Here is a 20000-nt window from a genome sequence, read left to right as displayed (position 1 = left end):
AAACGTTCCTGTCCTAGCTACTACTGCAGAGAGTATGTTGAATAATTGAAGGGGAAATACATGTATAAGCCATGTTATGTATGTTATGTATGTATTACACTGCTCGATACTGACATTTCTGAGGGTGGATATAATATTCCACATCTTTTATGCATTAGTGACCTCGACTGTGTATAGCTGTCACTCACACAACGGTTTACATCTACTCCCCCCCCCTTGCACTGTTTCCCCTGTGTAATACTAATAAGAAAAATATTTAAAAATCCTTCTACTAGCACGACGACTGCCAAAGGCCTCCGGCCTGAGCATAGATTACTTTCCCCTGCTGTGACTGGCGCGGATAGACGATTCACTTACTTAGTCAAATGTATTTGTCCGTTGTAAGTCGCTTTGGAAATAAGGGGTTTGCTAAATGTCAAAAATGTCAAATGTAAATGTTTATCCCAACCCAAATTCAACGGTGCCTACTCATCAAGAAATCAGTCAGTTTACAGTAATAGGTGAGGCGGAGAGAAACAGTCGTCGATGTTATGATTTGAGCCTTTCCTGGTACACCAGCTACACATGTTTTAATGACTGCGGTGGCTTGGCAGAGTGTGACGTTGTGGTTTCTGTGTGTTATCTGTTTGCAGAAGAAGCCGCTGTCCTCCATTATACGGGAGGTCTGTGATGGGTAAGCACCACTCATCCAGGAATAAATCACTCCTTAAAGATGTGTGTGTGTGTGCGTGTGTGTGTGTGTGTGTGTGTGTGTGTGTGTGCGTGCGTGCGTGCGTGCCTGTGTACATGCGTGTGTGTGTGTGTGTGTGTGTGCGTGTGTGTGTGTGTAGATGGGTGTGTGTGTGTGTGTGTGTGTGTGTGTGTGTGTGTGTGTGCGTGCGTGCGTGTGTACATGCGTGCGTGTGTACATGCGTGTGTGTGTGTGTGTGTGTGTGTGTGTGAGTGATATAAGAACTTATATAAGAGCTCCAGCAGACAGAGAGTGTCAGGACCAGATGTAAAGCTGATCCCTAACGAGAGTGCGGAGGGAGCCATTAGGATGACTGTTATTATGAATCACCAGGACCCGTCTGAATACTTATTACACTGTTATGAATCACCGGGGCCCTTCGGAGTGCCTAACAGACCGTCTGCAGACAGGATCAGATATCAAACGCCTTGTTTATCATCGATTATTGTGTTACCTTACGAGCTCAGTATTGCATTATTGCATTAGTATTCTAGATGTGCATAAGCATTGAGTTACATTCAAGATAACAAGATAATAATAATAATAATAATAGATTTTATTTAAAAGCGCCTTGCTCAAACTCAAGGACACTGTACCGGAAAAAAAGAGAAGCAGGACAATAAACAAATAATAATAATAATAATAATAATAATAATAATAATACATTAGACTTATATAGAGCTTTTCTAGACACTCAAAGACGCTTTACAAACTGAAAAGATTGAGTAGTAATAATAAAAAGAAACAAAAAAATAAAGCTGGGCCTAATTAAGGTAGTGCTGGGGACACATGGGAAGGGGAGAGGGAGAGGGTTAACTGGTGAAGGCAAGCTTGAAGAGGTGGGTTTTGAGGGCCTGTTTAAATGTTGGCATGGTGTTCAGCAAACACAACAAACAAAAACAGAATAGAGATGCCGACGATAAAATAAAATAAAAAAGATGGTGGATTATTACTGCATCATCCTTTCCCTCCCTCAGTAGCGGCATGCAGGCAGACATTCGGTCTACGTCTTGGACGGTATATTTCAGCACATCCCCCTGAGACACGTGCATGCTTGTGCTCTGGTACTCCACCCTTCCATAAGCTTACTCACCGCTCCCCGCTCCCTGCTCCCTGCCAGTGACACAGACACAACCCCATACCCAATACCCAGTACTCTAACGATTACAGAGTCTGCCACACAAGGTGACCTTAGTCTAGTCAGCACTTATCCCTGGCACAGTCACGGCCCAAAGTAAAGTGGGGCTGGATGTGCAACGGCAGTTAGTCGAGCTTAGCTAAAATCTGACTAATGCAGTTGGGGCTTTATTCCTTTCTGCTCCCTCTCTCTCTCTCTCTCTCTCTCTCTCTCTCTCTCTCTCTCTCTCTCTCTCTCTCTCTCTCTCTCCCCTCCCCCCCTCTCTCTCTCTTTTTTCTTCTTTTTTTCTCTCTCCCCCTCTGTCTCTGTTCCTGAAAAGGCCTTGTTCTTAGACTAATAAAGGAGTTCTAATGGTTCACAGATGGGGTCCAGACTTTGGGAGGGATGTTTTTTTTCAGCTTACATAATCATTCTGATCACACTCTCTCTCCCTCTCTCTATCCCTCTCTCTCTCTCCCCGCTCTCTCCCTCTCTCTCTCTCTCTCTCTCTCCCTCTCTATCCCTCTCTCTTTCTCTCTCTCTCTCTCTCTCTCTCTCTCTCTCTCCCTCTCTCTCTCCCTCTCTCTCTGTCTCTCTCTGTCTCTCTCTAGCTCTCTCTCTCTCTATCCCTCTCTCTCTGTCTCTCTCTGTCTCTCTCTCTCTCTCTCTCTCTCTCTATCCCTCTCTTTCTCTCTCCCTCCCGCTCTCTCTCTCTATCCCTCTCTCTATCCCCCCCCCCTCTCTCTCTCTCTCCCTCTCTCTCTCTATCCCCCCCTCTCTCTCTCCCTCTATCTCTCTCTCTCTATCCCTCTCTCTCTGTCTCTCTCTCTCTATCCCTCTCCCTCTCTCTCTCTCTCTCTCTCTCTCTATCCATGCTATAATCCTCTCGTTGTACTCAATGTCCTTCTGCTTCCTTTCCTTTGTGTCCTAAAACTCCTTGTCTGTCCATCATGAATACTGTGACTTCCAACTTCCAACTCCCCACTCCTCTATCACTTTCTCTCTCTCTCTCTCTCTCTCTCTCTCTCTCTCTCTCTCTCTCTCTCTCTCTCTATCTCTCTCTCTCCTACTGTAAGCTTCCTCCCACTCCCTCGCTCTCACATCTAAACGCATTCGATTTTTTTCTTCTTTTTTTCTTCTTTTTTTCTTTTACACTTTTAACGCCCACAGAATATCTCCTCTCACCATCTCCTCCATCTGCTCATCTAAACAGTAAATGCTGGAAGTATCAGCCGCGGTGACCTTTGGTAACCTTTTGTACATACTCTGTAGTTGCTGTAGAGTGAAAAAACCCAAATGCACATAATGAGAGTAGACCCGTGGAGGAACGTGTGGTTTTAAGTGTCCTTCTGTCTCAGATTTACGGAGGTCAGGTCCCTCTCTGGCATTGCATGGAAAGGCCACGAATAGGTCACTTACTTTTGGATTTGAATTGTGTGTGTGTGTGTGTGTGTGTGTGTGTGTGTGTGTGTGTGTGTGTGTGCGTGTGTGTGTGTGCGTGTGTGTGTGTGCGTGTGTGTGTGCGCGTGTGTGTGTGTGTGTCTCCACAGCTGGTCTCTGTCTGGCTCGGAGCAGTTTGCCCTGCGTTATGCTGACGGCCCTCAGCTCTACATCACTGAACAGGTGAGCCTCCTCTCCTCCTCACCTGCTCTCTAGGCGTCTGCGCAGGGGACACGGTCTGGTGAAAAGGGCCACATGTCTGCAATTCTCAAGTTGCGCAAATGACAAATTTTTGGGGGCATATTACGAAAGTTTAAGTGATGAAGAGCCACTCGATATAACAAACAAACTGTTTTAGGATCACTCAAATACTTATAATTAGTGGAATTGGATTCACTGTATCGTCTGTCGTAGGCTACTGGGTAAGTGATACATGGCTTGTAAACAAACGTACGTTTTAGGACGTGTTCAAAGGCAATCTAATTAATCAAATTATGTGTAACTGTGTGTTTTTCGCATGTTGGTGTTGTATCGGCACGTTGTGATGTGCTAAACATGCAGTTAGATGTCCGCGGCGATGTTCCTTCTTAGCCGATAGCTGTTAGCAGCTGTTTTGCGTGTGTTTTGATTCAGAGCGTGTTTCTCTCCGCTATTTGGTTTTGAGGTGGACCAACATTCAAATGAGCATATATCTTCTTTTCAGATTTCAATGTATGACACATCACAGTTTACTACAATCAGCACATTCATAATCTGGAAAAAACTGAAAAGAAATGACCTTGCCCTCCTTGAGGACGTTTTCACCAGACCCTGTCACATGACCCTGTCACATATGACTCATCAATATGATGCAGTGCTGCATGTGGTCCCCCCCAGTCCGAGAGTGACTGGCCCCCCGCTAACCAGAGTTACAGCAGCAGTATAATGTTGCTAAGGGACATGGCAGGAAATGGAAAAACGGGTATGTTCTCCTATGTGGCTCCCTAGTGCATCGTTTGGCTTTCCTGGTTTTCCACAGTGTTCACTGGTGTTATTGAGTCCTCCGGAGGAGTACCCAGAGAGTTCACCATCTCAGTGGTTTCACATGGTTAATAACTGACTTCTCACATAGTTAATAACTGACTTCTAAATAGAAAAGGGAGAGAGCGCACACCGCAGAAAATCTAAGCGAGGTGCTGGCATTGGCAACGGAGGAAATTCCAATTAAAAGAAATACGTAGAAGCCACCCACTCAGGTTCCGGATGCATCAAAGTGTGGTTTATTAGATTGTTAGATATTATTAGATTATTAGATATTTAAGACTTGACAAAGGCTACGGCAGAAACCGTCCTAATAAACCACACTTTGATGCATCTGGAACCTGAGTGTGCGGCTTCTATTTCTTTGAATAATAACTGACTTCTCACTTGGTTAATAACTGATTTCTCACTTGGTTAATAACAACTTCTCACTTGGTTAATAACAACTTCTCACTTGGTTAATAACAAACTTCTCACTTGGTTAATAACCGACTTCTCTTCTGTCTCGTAGAGCCGTAGCGAAATGAAGAACGGCACCATCCTCCGGTTGGCCATCTCTCCCGTAAGACACCTTTCTGTTTCTCAATGACGGTAGCTAGCTAGCTGCATAGAGTTATCAACAAGCTAGCTAGCCTGAGGCGACTGAGGCGAATAACTGTCAACGGTATTGACCGCCGCGCCCCCCTCCTCCCCTCTAGACCCGTGCTGCGAGGCAGCTGCTGGAGAGGATCCAGTCCCACGGTATCGACGCTCGCCTGGAGGCCCTGAAGGAGCTGGCCAAGCTGTCGGCGGACCCCACCTTCGCCACGGAGTTCATCAACATGGAGGGCATCGGGACCTTGGCGCGCCTGGTGGAGAGCGGCACACAGTGAGTCTCCGTTAGAAGTTCACCTCTACGATACCCCCCCCCTCCCCTCCCCTCCCCTCCCCCCCCCTCGCCTTCCTCGTTCAACCCTCCTAACTCATAGGGAGTCTCCTAACTGCGGTCTCTTCTCTGGCCTCCTCAGCTTTGGGGAGATGCTGGCCTTCACCCTCACGGCCTTCCTGGAGCTGATGGACCACGGCATCGTGTCCTGGGACCTCATCTCCCTGTCCTTCATCAAACAGGTGAGGAGTCCACCTCACGTCTTCAACTAGAAACACACAACTCTCCATTTGACTTTTTTGGGGGGGCAGTCCCACTCATGTTTTTCTTTTTATTGAGATAGAGACACGAGAGAGTTTGACAGGAAGGATGAGAGAGAGAGAGAGAGAGAGAGAGAGAGAGAGAGAGAGAGAGAGAGAGAGAGAGAGAGAGAGAGAGAGAGAGTGTCGTGTATTCTTATTGGTTATGAATCAAACAACAGCTAGTGAGTTTAAGATGATTTAATCCGAGTTACAAACAGATTCATACATACACGTGTTGATCCTGGGGCCTGGTGACAAAAAGAGACCGCTTCCTCCCTTCCTCGCTGGTTTTCCCTAGTCCCCCAGATCCCTGCCCTCTTATGCAAATACAGTCACAGGTCATAGCCTATCACCTTATCTAGATGGTCATGAGGGCCGTCCCCTGTGATGTCACTGTGATGTCACCCTTCCGGGTGCCCGCTGGTGCGAACATGAAGGCTACAGAATAGCATGACCCCCTATCATACTATCTATGCATGTGTGTGGAAATATACGACACATCCCCCCTCGGACCACCCAGAGGGTGTTCCGAAACTAAACGACCACAAAACAAAAACAAAAACACAAAACCCCACAAACTAACTCAAAAAATTTTTTTTTATTTTTTTTAAAATAAAATTAAAAATTAAAAAATAAACAACAACAGACAGAAAAACTACACCAACACACAACACAAGAAGCACAATAACACAGACCAACCCAGGACCAGTATTAGGAACCAAAGATATCATAAACAAAAAATAAAAAACAACCAATAATAAAAAGAATTTTGAAAATAACAATCACAATTAAACTAAACACAGTTCATCATGCACAAATCAATACAGAAACTTCCAACGACCGATGTTTTCTTTGTCCTTGAAGCGTCAGGGTCAGAGGTTACTAGCACTTGTACCCAGTTGGAGAACAGCCTTTACCGCTGTCTCAGATTGATAACACTTTCATAGTCAGGAGCTTTCCATTTTCGTTGCGCTAGGAACAGAACCTCTCTCCTAGCTTTGTATAACCACCACATCACTTCTCAACTGACCTCAATCACACGATATAGAAACAAACAAACAATACACAAATAATGACATTCAGTTATCATAACACATAATTCTCCAACAGTAAGCATAGGACAAAGGGAATGCATTAATGCATAGATCTTCACCTCAGGTGAGGACTAGTCTTCTGAAAAGTTCATTAACGTGGACTGAGTGACTGATTTTCCAAAAACAGTCAATGAGGCCCTGTCTCCTAAGAAAGTCAAAAATCATGTCTGCTATAATAGGTGCTCCTATCTTGGCAAAATAAGTTTCCCATGCCCCTAAGACCGTTTCCAGCCATGCTATCATCTGCTGTCCATTCCCGTCGTTCCCTTTGATCTGCTGCTTCACTACCCTATTCATAGTCTTTAATCTTTTCCTAACTGGTCGTCGTCCGTCAGTGTCATTGAGGTTAAGGCAGCCGCCTGGTCCCCTCCCACGCTGATCAAGGTCTGGGGAGTCGCCCTCAGCATCATCTGAAGCATGGTGCAGGCACTCGCCAGCATCCCCAGTAGCACAGGTGTCCAGGCTTTGGACACCCCCAGGCTGGACCTCCAGACTGTCAACACTCTCTGCTTCGTTGGTTTCTGGTTCATTGGCATCTGGACAGCTTTCCGCTGTCCCCTCGGTTTCAGGCACTGCCGGTAATGTCACTGGCTGTAACACTGGCATTGCCACTGGCTCTGGCAACACCACAGCATCTCCTCGTAGCTCCTCCTTCTCAGGTTCTCTGGGGACCTCGGCACCTGTTGGCACAACATCCTGCCTACTCTGTACATCCACCCCCCTGTCCACCACCCGTGGCCCTATTGGGGTAGGGATATGCCCAGACACCACTGGTGTACCCACTCTGATGTTGTTTCTCCAACAGACCCCACATTGACCTAAAGCATGGTCAATCTGTTCCATCAAATATGGACTCCAAAACCCATATTTCTTGGTGATCTTGCGTCTTACCTCCCCCCTAGCCACATGTGCTAATCCATGAGCTTCCTGTATTAACATGCCTAATAAATCTGAGGGTGCTACAACCAACCCCTCATGATTCCTCCATAGACCTGTGTCATCCTGACTTGCCCCCCTTGCTAGCCAAACGCTCTTGTCTAACGTAGTTACTCTACTCTGTAACATCAATAAATCCTCAAGTGTGACCATGCCCTGTAACTGCTTTTCATGTGTGACCAGAAGACCTTTACCTGCCTTGTCTGCTCCTGTAATGGCTTTGGCTGCATCTTCTGCAGCCCTGTTACCTTGTGTGACATGTGATGAGTCAGACCTGTGTGTGGCACACTTCACTATGGCTAATTCCTTTGGCTTCATCATGGCTTGTAACAGCTTCATGATCTGTGCGTGATGCTGTATAGGCGTACCATCAGTTCTCTTAAAACCCCGCCCCCTCCATACAGCTCCATTAAAATGACAAACATTATGTGCATAGGCAGAGTCGGTGTACACTGTCACTCTCCGTCCGGTTCCCAAGTTGCATGCTTCTGTGAGGGCAATCAATTCAGCCAACTGAGCCGAGCAAGGCTGAGGAACTGCCTCAGCCTGTTCTACAATAAACTTTGAATTTTGTGCTTTAACTAAGGAATACCCAGCGCACAACGTTTCTCCTACCCCGTAACAAGACCCATCAACCCAATATTCTATATCAGCTCCCTTTAAAGGCAAAGCTTGTAGGTCTGTTCTATGCTTAATCACTCTGGCTGTCGATGGAATCTGAACACCGGATGGCACCGTCACCTGACAACCGTCAGGTGTGCATTTTACTGTACAGTTCAATTGGCATAGAGCATCTCTCCCTAGCAGCCCTGTTGGCGTGTGTTCTGACACAAGTGTTGACAGAGTTGCTCTCTGTCCCTTGTACTCTAAGTCTACAAGCTCAGTTGTAGGAATCAGCTGTTTAATTCCCTCAAATCCGATTGTCTTCACATATTCTCTAGACATAGGGAGGTGCGTGGCGCCTTCAGGCTTCTGTGTCACCACCAGCTGGCACCTCCCACTCGGATCTTCCGGGCACCCCTATAGGCCAGCTGCTGGGCCTCCGTAAGGGTTCATCACTCCTGGAGCAGGTGTAGTAGGGGGCCAATATCCTCCTCCTTGGCTCCCCCCTGCGCCCCCCTGGGGCCTGTTGCAGCAGGCACAGGCTAGATGTCCATTCTGGTCGCATTGGCATGGTTCTAGCATCTCCTTCCCTGCTGCTGTCCATCCCCCTGGTGGTGGTCCTTGGCCAGGCTGTGTGTACATCTGGTATGGAACCGCTTGCACCCCTGGTGGCCCTTGTGGGTATGGATACCCCCCTTGTGGCCCCTGTGGGTAGGACTGGTAAGTAGCAGGATACCCCCCTTGTGGCCCCTGTGAGTAGGACTGGTAAGTAGCAGTCTGCACTCCAGGTGGCTGTTGCTGTGGGGCTAAAGCCTGCACTCCCTCTATGTTCCTCTCGCTTTCAGTCAATTGCAAATGAGTCAATATTCTGAGGGATTCTTCGTCTCGTGCCTTCTGTATCTGAATGTTCTTTCGATATAACTCAACTTGATGAGCTACGTGGTCTATATAAACAGCTTTGTTCATGTGTCGTAGCCCCACCACTTCTGCTAGCTTATCCTTAACTGGGGTAGGAAGCCCTTCTTGTATTTTTTCCCTGATTATGGATTTTTCTAAGGGGTTATCTTCAGCGTCTTTCCCTGTCACACTTCTCCATTGAGTGTGCACACGGGCAACATAACCCCTGGGATTCTCATCCCCCCCCAGTGGCTTCACAATGATATTGTCTGGGTGAATGTGAGTAGGGTAGGTCTCTCTGATTGCTTTCCACAGCCTGCCTCTGTTTGCTGCGAAGAGCTCTGGATCATAAACTGATGTATTGATATATCTATGAAGTCCTGCCTTCATCAATATTTCCTGCATTGTATCCAATCCTGCAATAAAAGCTAAGAGTCTTTTCAGGTCTCCCATCGCGGCCTGCGTTCCTGTCAGTATCACGTCGACCTCTCGCGTCCACGAATGTCCTCCCTCTTGAAGAACTGGGAGTTTCTCGATCACTTCAGACAAATCTGTATGATGCCACGGATGATATTCCATCTTGTTACCCCGAATCAGCACTGGACAGTTCTTTAATGTATTTGATGACATTCGGTGACAATCTCCCTCTTTCTCCGGGCGTCTTCTCCCACCTTTCCTTTCGGCTGTGGCTATCATCTTCCTGACCTGCGCGTTGTAGCCTCCATCTGCATTGTCGTCATCACTTGAGTCTGCACTGCCATCTTCGCTGTCATCTTCCTCGTCACTCCTGTCGTCCCCTTTTCCCCTTGGCTCCTTCTTCTTCTTCTGGGAATGATCCTCCAGTGCCTTAGCATATGGAGGGGGACTGGGGGCAGGACACAGGTCTGGGGATGAAATGTTCAGTTTCTGTTCCAGTGTTCTGGCCAATTCTTTTTTCTTTTCCGGTTCCATCTGAGCTATTTTCTGTCCCTCTACCTTAAATAGATCTAAAATAGCTAACTCTAACTTGCGTTTCTCTGATCTAATCTTTCCTCTTTGATGTGCTTTGTGCCCATTGATAAGTATTTCCAATGTTGCAATTAATTGTAAATTAATGCTGCCCTCTTTCGGCCACGGCTGTTCAATGTATGCCCAACGGCTATTCCATTTCGTTGACATTTTGCTAATTTCCCTAACAAGAGGATTCATTTTTTCCACTATAGCCATAGGGGATAACGTAGCCAACATTCCACGATGTTCACTAATATCTTTTAACAGCTTCGTGGAATTCGACCCCATTCTACTTGCTCAATATGCTGACAATATTCTATATTAGATAAGGTGTACGCTTCTTACAACCCACCTTCCTATTGTCTTGTTTGCTAAACAAATGCTAGTCCAATATAACTGTATTAACCGTCCACACAAAACCACTACAACCCAGAACAACAGATTTGCCTCTTGTGTATGTCAGTGCAGTATTAACTTAAATCTAATCACTTTGTAAGTACTTTATACTTAAATGTGTTTCCTAATTGTTTATGAATATGTGTCACTTGATTACTCATTCAATACTAATTACAGTTCTGGTCAACACAATTATTAAATCACAAAAGCTGGTCACACCTAAGTATTCACCGATCCACAAAAACCCTTTTACTGCTCAACTATCAAATATGTACTATTCTGCTATTCCTTAATCAAACACTGTGGAAATGACCTAACTAAAATAAAATATGTAAATTACAAATATTAATTACAACCTGTAAATAAATCAACTGTTAAATGAAAGGAATGAATGATTAGTTATTAATTATTCATTGACACTTCATTGATGCAAACCTGTAAAGTCAATTAGCTATTATCAACATATCATTAGATTGTCACAAAACAATTGATCAAAGTTTTGTGAAAACAGAGAAATAAAATGATCTGAATAATTAATTCAATCAATTTGTAATTAATTAAATTAATTAAGGTAATGTAATACATTACAATCATTTATAACCATCTATTTATTAATGTATCGGACTGTTTCATCGACCTCAGCTGTATCTCCCTGAGGATTTAGTGTTTTAAAATGTCTTGTCGTATTTAGTCCAGCAGGCGGCGCCAAGTAACCGACTTGCGTATCGATTGCGCATGCGCCAGCGCCTCCGTGTAAAAATGGAGGCTATGAATGTTTTAACCGTAACTCTAAACTATTTAAAATACCCCGAGATCAATTCACTATATCTCTATCTTAAATACTATAGTCTATGTAATGCAACAATCACACGCAACCCCCCTACGTGTCCGAAGCCTAAAGGCCAGAGGCAGAAAGCAGGCGGCTCAATTTAACAACCCTTTTGTCCTTGAGAAACCACCGCGTGTTTGTAGCCTGCTTTAAAACAATCTCTTTAACACAACTTGTTTTCATAAACGATTACTTTTCACGACACAGCAATATCAAGATTATCTTTCAATCCAGTTTAACTATTATTTATCTCATATGTTTTTCACTGTTCCTCTAGAAGGTCTCTGTGTGTGTCCTGCGCGTCTGCGCGCGTGCCCGAGCGTGCGTGTTATCGCTCCGCTTACACAGGACAACACAAATGGCGTCTACGCTCTGCTGACAGTACACTGCAAATGGCCGCTTACACAATGGCGTCCTTCCAAACAGACAAAGCCTCATATGTTTTTCACTGCTACAATACAAAATAGACTACCCCGTCCATTTACACCTTAACACAATTCTACACACACACTCACGATATTCCGTAATACCGCTATTAGTTACACAACTAATATCTTAACATAAAAAAGCGAATTACCAAATTCAGCCCTATATCACCAATATACCAATCTAATCGTATATTTACAAAAACGGACTTCAAAGTCCGGCTCTCACCAACCCCAGCTTAAAGATTATGAAAAGTGTGTTTCTATTCCAATAAGACTTTACTTTAAGGTTGTTTTAGTCTCAAAGAAATTGTTTGAAAACCCAGCTGTTGCACACGCGCCCCTAGCGGTTTAAACAGAAAATAGCGCTATTTTAATTCTTACCGTCTTTAGAGCTGTGGCTTCAGCTTAAGTTTTCAAACGTAGATTTCCTTTTTTGGACTCCGTGCTAGGCTCGCCATCACTGTCGTGTATTCTTATTGGTTATGAATCAAACAACAGCTAGTGAGTTTAAGATGATTTAATCCGAGTTACAAACAGATTCATACATACACGTGTTGATCCTGGGGCCTGGTGACAAAAAGAGACCGCTTCCTCCCTTCCTCGCTGGTTTTCCCTAGTCCCCCAGATCCCTGCCCTCTTATGCAAATACAGTCACAGGTCATAGCCTATCACCTTATCTAGATGGTCATGAGGGCCGTCCCCTGTGATGTCACTGTGATGTCACCCTTCCGGGTGCCCGCTGGTGCGAACATGAAGGCTACAGAATAGCATGACCCCCTATCATACTATCTATGCATGTGTGTGGAAATATACGACAAGAGAGAGAAGGGATGACATGGTAGGATATGTCCACAGCCGGCAATCGAACCGGGAACCCTGCGGGTACATGGTCGATGCTTATTGTGTTACGCCACCGAGCACCCCAGACTTTTATCCAAAGCGACTTACAATTAGAGATTACAGGGACAGTCTCCCTGGAGTAACTTAGGGCTAAAGTGCCTTTACTCAAGGGCACAGGTGGGATTTGAACTCATGACCTTCTGATTACCAGTCAAACTCACTATCCACTATGCCACCACTACCCCATTAGGGGTTTTATGGTGTCTTCTCTGTGTCCCTGTAGTATATACTGGCTATAGGAACTTTCATATGAATGATGGATCTGTGGAAATACCATAGTCCTTTCAGATAGGCCTAGATACTGGCTGTTACGTAAGGAACCCCCTCTGTGAGAGATTTCTATTCTCGTCTTATGACAGATGCAAATATCCGTCGTACTCGCGACTCGGGTACCTACGCATTCTGAGAACTCTGAGCACTCTGACAACTCCGTTTCTTGCGCTGGTGAAAAAAAGAAGAAGTTTGGCTTGTTTTGAGACCTTACTTGGAAGTCCACCCCCACGTTTTAGCCTCTTTTTCTTTCTTTAATTACTTGACCTTCTACCCCTCGTTGCCTGTCGGAACTGAGTGGGTTGCTGTTACCTAGCAACCTCGGTGTGTGTTATTCTGAGCTCTTTCAGTTGTGTCATCAGTGGCCACTTTGCTTCGCTCTGCTATGCTGCGCTAATATGCAACGTTAGTGTAAATTGTTATAGTGTGTCTCTCTGTTATTTACATAGGACAATACCTGCAACAAATGTGACGCAACCTGATGTAACTGGACACCTCTCGGAAATGAGAAAGACGTCAAATTCGTCTTGAAAGTTTTTTTTTTTTCTTCAGATTTTCGTTTTTTTAGCTAACATTCAACTCGAAGATGTGAAGTACCCACTCGTTATTTTTCCGAACAGTTTTACGTTCATTAAATAACTGTAATCTATAACACAATGACTTCGTTTCTTGTTGTTTGATGGGGATTCATTATCTTTGATGGGGATTTTCTGTGCTTAGTGATTTCAGGTGTAGCAACTTTCAAATACTCATGTCGTCTTCAATTTGTTTCCGATTTCAATGTATGATGCATCATTTGAAAGCTTACAATCTGTAGTTTAAGCACATGTAAAAAACAGAAAAATGATTTTGCCTACAGGTAGCCCTTTTCATTGGGAGTTGTCACAAATGTACAGTATGTTCTGTTTAGCCAGCTAGGTTCTTCTAGATGTAGACGTCCATGATCCCCCCCTCCCCCCTTGACCTCTCTCATCCTGAAAACACATCTCACATCCACCCCATAAATCTGAGGTAAAAAAAAAACGGACTGGTTGTTCCAGGTGGTTCCATGGTGCTGCTTTGCTCCTCTCCCTCTCAGATCGCGGGCTACGTGAACCAGCCCATGGTGGACGTGTCGATCCTGCAGCGCTCGCTGGCCATCCTGGAGAGCATGGTCCTCAACAGCCACAGCCTCTACCACCGGGTGGCGCAAGAGATCACTGTGGGACAGCTCATCGGACACCTGCAAGTGTGAGCACACACTCACGCACCGGGGGCCGTCCCGCACGCGCACAGCTGTGGGGACGGAGTTGGCGTTAGTGTGTAGAAAATATAGAGTTTAGTAGCAGTGACGATTTGTGACTAATATATCGATACTGAAGACCGCAGCAGATGATGTCACGCTCTTTATGACCTCACACTGCTGCAGTCGAGGTTTAGAACCTCCCAAACTAATACTAAAACGATGAGACTATTCTAAACCTAAAAGGCCTAACGACCAGTCATCATATTGATGCTATGGTGACTGTAGTCATGGTGACTATGTGATGGTGAAATTAGGTTCTCAAGAGCGAGATGCTTCTAACTGGTTGTTCTGTCGATGATGTCACAGGTCTAACCAGGAGATCCAGACATACGCCATCGCCCTCATCAACGCCCTCTTCCTGAAAGCACCGGAGGACAGACGGCAGGTTAGTGCCTCCGGGCCAAACACACCGCCCCAGGGGGGTATTCCATCAATGTCGCTAAAGGAAAATCCAGGCTTATTTTTTTAGGGTTAGAGAATTATCACAAAAAACAGGCTTGTTTTGGTAAGTCTCGCGAGACTTATCACAAATAAGCTTGGATTTTCCTTTAGCGACGTTGATGGAATACCCCCCTGGTTGGGAAGGGCTAAACAAACAGGAATACTAGCTGACAACACACAAATACAAACAATGGATATTGTCTTGTTCACCATGACACAAATTAAAGGGTCCCCTGCAACATGTAGCATAAGCTTAACCCCATGTTCACTCATATATACCCTACCATACGTCACCAGACTGTGGCTCACCCCAGACCCCACATCCATCAGTCACTAACACAAACACCTCACTCATACATAGCCATGCTCTCTACTTCTTGGCTGCCAACTGTCACGTGTGCGACCCCACACTGCAAAAAGTCAGCTCTCAAAAACAAGAAAACAAAATGGGGGTAAATATGACTTAAAATAAGCAAAATGATCTGCCAACAGAACAGGAAAATGTCACTTCCTAAGATTTTCTAGTAAAAACAAGTAAAAAGATGTCTTAAAATAAGTGCATTCAGACAAAAACAAAAACAAGCATATTTTTACTTGATTTATCTTTATTTAGATGTACTTTTTGCAGTGCAGACGACGATGTCTTCTCCACTCATCGACATCTCATCACTGATCACCGTCATAATCTGTGTCTCTGTTATAACCATAATCTCTGTGTTTCCTGTGCTGTCCGCTCAGCCAGTCCTTCTGCTTTCACCTCTACTGAAAGTCTCCTACTTTCAACTGCTATCTCTGTTACGCAACTGGTGTTCTAAGCTCTGCTTCTTCAAGCATTCTGTGACTCATTCATCCCCTGAGCCCCTTCCTCCTTCCCATTAGATATGTTGATAGGACCTATTATTTTTTTTCTATCTTCATAACATTTTTGGAAGCAGAAACAGACATGTTTATCCAGCACAGGGACCCAGATCAGAGCTGCCTGCGCTAGACAGTGTGTGTGTGAGACAGATGTTGGACCACAGGACCCTTGTGTGTTAATGTGAATGACATGTAGGAAGTCACCCACACACAACTTTTTTTTCTCAAACATCCTGTCTAGTTCCCCCCCATGGGAAATTAAGTGAAAAAACCCGCATGAGGAAAGAATTGACTTGACTTGACTCCACTGCTAGTTATTCTCTTCGCTGGTAGTGGTTCTGAAATGGATTATAGAGGAGAAATAGAGGAGAAATCTTAGCGTGAAAAAGTCCTGTCCTATGCCACAACATTTTAAATTATAGATCTACAGTAAATATCAGTCAGAATCAGATTTTTTAAAAATTATATCCAATGTACACAAGAGTAAAAAATCTTTGGCTTACGTTCTTCAACATTGGCATTGCAGCAAGATACAAAATCACAATAGCCTAATAGAGTATAGTAAAATAAGTAAAGTAAGTAATAATAAAGTAATGGTAGTCGTACTACAGTGGAATCAGCAGTGCTGTGCTGTAATAAGAATAAAATGCAATAATCTACAGTACAAGTAGTCAAGTAATCAGGTAGTGTGCATGTATATGACATAGTAGTCATATAATCTATATTATTTCGGCAGTGTGAGTGTGGTGGTTGGTTTGGGTGGGGATCATGAGAAGACATCATGTCATGCCCACTGTCACAGCATGTCAGCAAAGTGACACCATGCAGTCATTATACTCTCCCCCCACCCCCCCCGCCCCCACAGCATTGTGTAACGTGTCTCACTTCTAGTACGAGTGCAGCTCTGCACTGTGCCGTGTCTCCTCACGCCTGGTGACGCTGTCTCGTAGGTTGCCGTGGCGCCCTTCTGTCATTCTGTGCTGCCCCGTATTGTGTAATGCCCTTTACTGTGCACGCTGTGCCTTGTGATGTATGTATGCCTGTACCTTGTGCTCCATGTATAAGTGTGCACTCTTTGTTTCCATTGCCTATCACACCTATCCCCCCCCCCCTCCCCCCGCCCCTCAGGAGGAGCATACTAACCCCCTGGACCAGAGACTCACGGTGAGTACACATCCCATTCTCCCTCACTTCATTTCCTCCACACCCACTCCCACTCCCACTCCCCCACAGACCTCTCTTTCTCTCTCTCTCTCTCTCTGCTCCGTAGAGGACTGTGGGCCGCCAGCTGCATAGTTTCATTTCACTCAGATAAGAACATAGCCTCGGAAAAATGATTCCATATGGAGCACCACAGTTCTATCAGAGACACTCTGGGGCCCCCTTGTGGTAGAGCATGGTCACTGCACTCTCACACATGCCATGGTGCAGTGTGCAGTGTTTTGTTTTTGACAGGAAGGAGGGTGGGGTGGGGGGGGGGGGGGCTGATCATGGCCATATTCAGTGGTTACATGTTGTTTTGTGGCAAAACAAGAAAACTAGAAACGCAGTAGTTATATTATATATATATATATATATATATATATATATATATATATATATATATATATATTGAGTTTTAGGTTTCCTCAAAATGTGTCACAATAGTCATAATGTATGATGCAACCTTTGGGTGTCATTGTGTGGTAGTCAAGATTGTTGTTGTCTGAATCCGTCCTCCATCTTGTCCTCCTGACAGGAGATGGCGAGCACCCTGGCCCAGAAGCACCTGCGCTCCATCATCCTGAACGTGAGTGACAGGGACTCCTGGGGTAGACCACATAATCATTACCACTCTCTAGTCGTTACTATACTGTGCAGTGGGGCTGGGGGGGGCGGGGGGCTGTGATTGGGCGGGTGGGTTGGAGGTATGTGGTGGGAGGGACATTTGTGGGAGAAGGGGGAGGTGGGGGACTGTTAGGGCAAAGGGAGATTGGGAAGGGAAGGGGAGTGGGGGAGGGTGGTGGAAGGTTTATTTTGTATTTGTACTGGATTTTTGTCATTCTATTTCTCTTTTGTTTAATCATATGTTACCACTCCCTTGTATTATTCCCTGAAATAATAATAAAAAATGTATCACCCAAAAAAATAAATAGAGCCACCATCCCAACAACCCTTTAGTTTACATGAAAATTTAGCTTTTAATGCTGCTGCTCTTCATTAACACATGCGTCATCGTCATCTCTTCCAGCACGTTATCCGAGGCAACCGGCCAATCAAAGCCGAGATGGCGCATCAGCTCTACGTGCTACAGGTGTTGACCTTTAACCTTTTGGAGGAACGCATGATGACCAAAATGGACCCTAGTGACCAGGTAAAGTGGCAGACGGCCGTAAAGTGGCACACTGTTTTCAGCTGTTTTCATTCCCTGAGTCTGATCCTCAACCCACCTAAAAATGTCCCTGGACCCAGTTGTTCAAAGCTGGAGGTCCAGGGTCAGATCGAGCTGACTGATTTTGTAGTTGTATAGGGGGGGAAATCAGCCAGCTCGATCTGATCCTGGATCAGAGAAAAAAGAATCGTGATCATCACTCTGATCCAGATGAAAAGTTTTGAACAACCGGGCCCTGATGTCCTGTTCTGATCTGATGGGCCGGCTGTGGCGCAGGGGGTAGTGCCGCTGTCTAATGATCGTAAGGTCGTCAGATCGGTGGTTCGAACCCCGGCTGGCCACATGTCGAGGTGTCCTTGGGCAAGACTCTGAACCCCAAATTGCTCCCAGTGAGCGGGCCGGCGCCTTGCATGGTAGCTTGCTGCCATTGGTGTGTGAATGTGTGAATGAGAGGCCGTTGTAAAGCGCTTTGGAATAAGGTGACAGGCCAACACCCTCCCAACATTTAAACAGGCCCTCAAAACCCACCTCTTCAAGCTTGCCTTCACCAGTTAACCCTCTCCCCCTCCCCTTCCCATGTGTCCCCAGCACTACCTTAATTAGGCCCCTATACTTTCTTTTATTTATTTTAATATTTTAGTTTCTTTTTAATATTATTACTACTAACTCTTTTCAGTTTGTAAAGCGTCTTTGAGTGTCTAGAAAAGCGCTATATAAGTCTAATGTATTATAGTCTAATGTATGTATCTAATCTAATTATAATAATTATAACAATAATAATAATAATAATAATAATAATAATAATATAAGTCAGTTCATTTACCATTTCTGATCTGCCCTCAGGCTCAGAGGGACATCATCTTCGAGCTGCGGAGGATCGCCTTCGACGGGGAGAACGACCCCAGTGGCACGGAGAAGAGGAAGGCCATGTACACCAAGGACTACAAGATGCTGGGCTTCACCGTGAGTCCAGAGACATGAGGGATTCTGGGACTTGTTGTTTCTGTGTGGTGTGGTTGCTCTTCAGAGGCGTTGGTGTTTTAGAAGTGAGAGTTTGAATTTTTAGAATGTTTTCTTTGTTTAAGGCCCTGTCCCCTACTCTACTGTGTGGATGATGAGTTTTCATCAGTCTGTTGTCTTTGAGCTTGTTAACACTTAATCAGTGTTGGATGAGGGGTCATTTGACCCCTGTGAGTTAAAAAAAGTGTTATATCTTTGCACTCATTCTACCACCCAGTATCCGTACATTTTCAATATCACTTCAGGATAAGCTAGTGTAAAGCTATTTAGCAGTTTTTCTGTGTAGGAGGCAGGCTAATTTACAAGCGGCCAACTAGTGGTCGTTGTGTGTAAATAGAAGGTTAGCATTTTAAAGAGGGTGGCTCTTTTAGTAGGTAAAAAAGCACGGCTGTTCTAGTGTTAAGGATTCTTTCCTATTTCTTTTGTCTGTACAGAACCATGTTAACCCCGCCCTGGACTTCACCCAGACTCCTCCTGGCATGCTGGCCCTGGACAACATGCTGTACCTGGCCAAGCTGCACCAGGACACCTACATCCGGGTCAGTCTGCCCTCAGTCTGCCCACAGTCTGCCCACAGTCAGGGTTGCCAGATGGGATTGACATTTTCCAGCCTAAGCACAGTCTAAAAAAAACCTAAATCCACCAAAAACCTTTTTGTAACTTTCAGGCACTGACATTTTGATACTGCCTAAATGCTATTTATCCAGCCCAACCACCCAAATGCTTTCTTTCCGGCCCAGTGTGATCAAAAGTAGCCCATTCGGCGGTAACCCGCCCCATCTGGCAACCCTGCCCACAGTCTGCCCACAGTCAACTCCTCGCATAGGCTAACTAACAGGCTAACAGGCTAATAGGCTAACTAACACAAGGAATGATGGAGTCTATGGTTAATCCTTACACGTACTGGTGAACCTGCTAGATCCCTAAGATCATCTGAGGCCTGTTAACAGTTCCTAGAGTGAGCAGCAAAACTGGAGAGGAGCATTCACTCACTGTGCAGCACAACACTGGAACCTGCTGTCACCAGACATTAGGTCAGCCCCGTCGGTATCAACTAAAAACAATATGCTGAAGACTTTTATGTTCTGTTCGGCTTTTAATTGAGTGTGTTTTAAAAAGAGTTAGGCTAGGCCTTTTTAACTGATTGATTTGTTTTTATTTCTTGATTTTAAACCTGAACATTTTAAATTGTTACTGTATCTTACTTT

General features: G+C 45.0%; 1 protein-coding gene across 2 annotated transcripts in view; it reads left to right on the top strand.

The window, feature by feature from the left end:
• The window catches only part of LOC308173164 (engulfment and cell motility protein 2), a gene marked incomplete at its 3' end in the record, with an annotated part of 28252 nt that overhangs the window by 434 nt on the left and 7818 nt on the right, over nt 1–20000 (top strand). Inside the window, exons 2-13 of one of the 2 annotated variants that reach the window (XM_080548145.1) lie at nt 633–673; nt 3398–3470; nt 4819–4869; nt 5006–5175; nt 5315–5414; nt 13896–14047; nt 14409–14487; nt 16530–16565; nt 17140–17190; nt 17632–17754; nt 18616–18735; nt 19227–19331. In XM_080548145.1, the coding sequence (XP_080404271.1) occupies nt 633–673; nt 3398–3470; nt 4819–4869; nt 5006–5175; nt 5315–5414; nt 13896–14047; nt 14409–14487; nt 16530–16565; nt 17140–17190; nt 17632–17754; nt 18616–18735; nt 19227–19331 (1101 nt within the window). The remainder of the gene's footprint in view (nt 1–632; nt 674–3397; nt 3471–4818; nt 4870–5005; nt 5176–5314; nt 5415–13895; nt 14048–14408; nt 14488–16529; nt 16566–17139; nt 17191–17631; nt 17755–18615; nt 18736–19226; nt 19332–20000) is intronic. The other variant, XM_080548146.1, reaches the window with a different exon arrangement.

Source organism: Nansenia antarctica, assembly GCF_963989245.1.
Source record: "Nansenia antarctica genome assembly, chromosome: 18".
Lineage (NCBI taxonomy): Eukaryota > Metazoa > Chordata > Actinopteri > Argentiniformes > Microstomatidae > Nansenia > Nansenia antarctica.
The sequence above is the reverse complement of the archived record's forward strand: the minus strand, read 5'-3'. Positions and strand labels throughout refer to the sequence as shown.